The sequence below is a fragment of the Ipomoea triloba genome, chromosome 2 (assembly GCF_003576645.1).
Source record: "Ipomoea triloba cultivar NCNSP0323 chromosome 2, ASM357664v1".
NCBI lineage: Eukaryota > Viridiplantae > Streptophyta > Magnoliopsida > Solanales > Convolvulaceae > Ipomoea > Ipomoea triloba.
Genome location: NC_044917.1, coordinates 16,580,939 through 16,582,510, shown reverse-complemented (window position 1 = coordinate 16,582,510; position 1,572 = coordinate 16,580,939). Strand labels below are relative to the sequence as shown.

The window sequence follows — 1,572 nt, the reverse complement described above, 5'->3', positions numbered from 1 at the left end:
TTAAAAGGAAACCAACATTTCTCTATGTTCACTTCTTTATGACTCTTGATGACATTGACATTGACACTGCCTAAGGTATTACATCTCTATCACCAACAACAAATAGAAACCTAAACAAAATACAAAATTTTAAATCTAGGCTCCAAAAAAAAGAAATTAAATGGAATAACAATACAAAATGGTCTTCAAAAACAGTCTTTGGAGTATGATCTAGGGGCTAGGGCTAATTACAGTTCCATTCTACACGCGGCTTCAATGGAGCCGCCGGCGTCTTCGTTCACCTCAGCCGGCGTCGATTTCTGGTGTCTCGACATCGGCTCCCACCCGAGAGTCAGCTCCAATTCAACATCGCTCTCATCCTCCGGCTTCGCCAGCGACGTCTCCACCGTCTCCACGGACGCGCAGTTAGCATCGCCGCTCTCTCCGCCGCCGCTCTGCTCGTCGGCGTGCTGACTCAGCCCCGAGTCCCGGCTGGGGGACCCCACCGCATCCTCCTCCTTGTGACTCCAGCTCCACATCACTCGCGCCGCGTCGTCCACGTCCGGCGACCCCGCCCTCTGCTTCGGCTTCCCCGCCGCCGCCGTTCTCTTGAACCGCCCCCGCGACTTAACCTTGTGAAGATCGCCGGCGATCTCCTCTTTGGACACGTGGCGGATGTCGCACGCCTTGAGCGAAGGGCTCATGGTGCAGGCGGCGGAGTCAGGGGACAGCTTCGTGATCGGCGCGCCGCCGAGAACGGCCTCCACCGCCGCCTGACAGAGCTGCCAGTTTCCCGACCACAACAACCCCGACGATCCATATATCGGATTCACAATCCGCCCGCACGCTTCATATAACAACGATCTAAATATAGCTGCAATAAATTTATAAATCAATCAAAAACTCAGCTTATACTCCAGGTGTACTCCACGCATCAAAAGTTGTACTTTATCCGAAAATATAACATTAGCATTTATTTATAACTAACCAGGGCGGAGATGTTCAGGGCCGGCGTTGATGAGGTTGAGGAGGCCGGCGCGACCGTAGAATTTGGCGAGGAAAACGGTGGCGTTGGATTGGGCGTCGGGGGATTTGATCCACTGGAGGCAAGGCTTAATGGAGCATTTTTCACTGCAACCTTTCCGGAGAACCCGGCATCCGTTACAGCTCATCCGCATAGCTGAAATGTATGTATATATGTATGTATATACAGTGTTGGATGGATTTTGAATTTGAAGAGAGAAGATGGAAGAAGATCTTTTTGGGGGAGGAGAAATGGGGGATTGAGAGGTTTTATAAATGGGGGGTGGGGTGGGCTTATAAGGGGCGCCGCAAGTGGTTTCCAAATTAGTGGTATCCTGGGTACTCTCAGAGTATGGCTGTTTCTTTTTATTGGGAACTTCATCCTTTAACTTTCTTTAATCTTACTTCTGCCCCCTATCTTTTTTTTTTTTTGGTTGACATTTCGCTTCGTACTCTGAACTCTCCGTGTGAGATTTTATTTGATTGGTCAAAATAGTTATATATAATTAGACTAGAAATCATAAAAATTGATCTAGTTGATGAAAAGTCGCACTTAAAATTTGCTGTTAG

The 1,572-nt window shown here is 48.5% G+C and overlaps 1 protein-coding gene across 1 annotated transcript; it reads right to left on the bottom strand.

The window, feature by feature from the left end:
- Window positions 1–1,260, bottom strand: LOC116006965 (LOB domain-containing protein 40-like). Its single transcript, XM_031247513.1, has 2 exons — window positions 968–1,260; window positions 1–853 (listed from the first exon to the last, which is right to left on the bottom strand). Exons 1-2 carry the CDS (start codon window positions 1,155–1,157, stop codon window positions 228–230), a joined length of 816 nt encoding a protein of 271 aa, XP_031103373.1. The 5' UTR covers window positions 1,158–1,260; the 3' UTR covers window positions 1–227.
- Window positions 1,261–1,572: the final 312 nt, after the last annotated feature.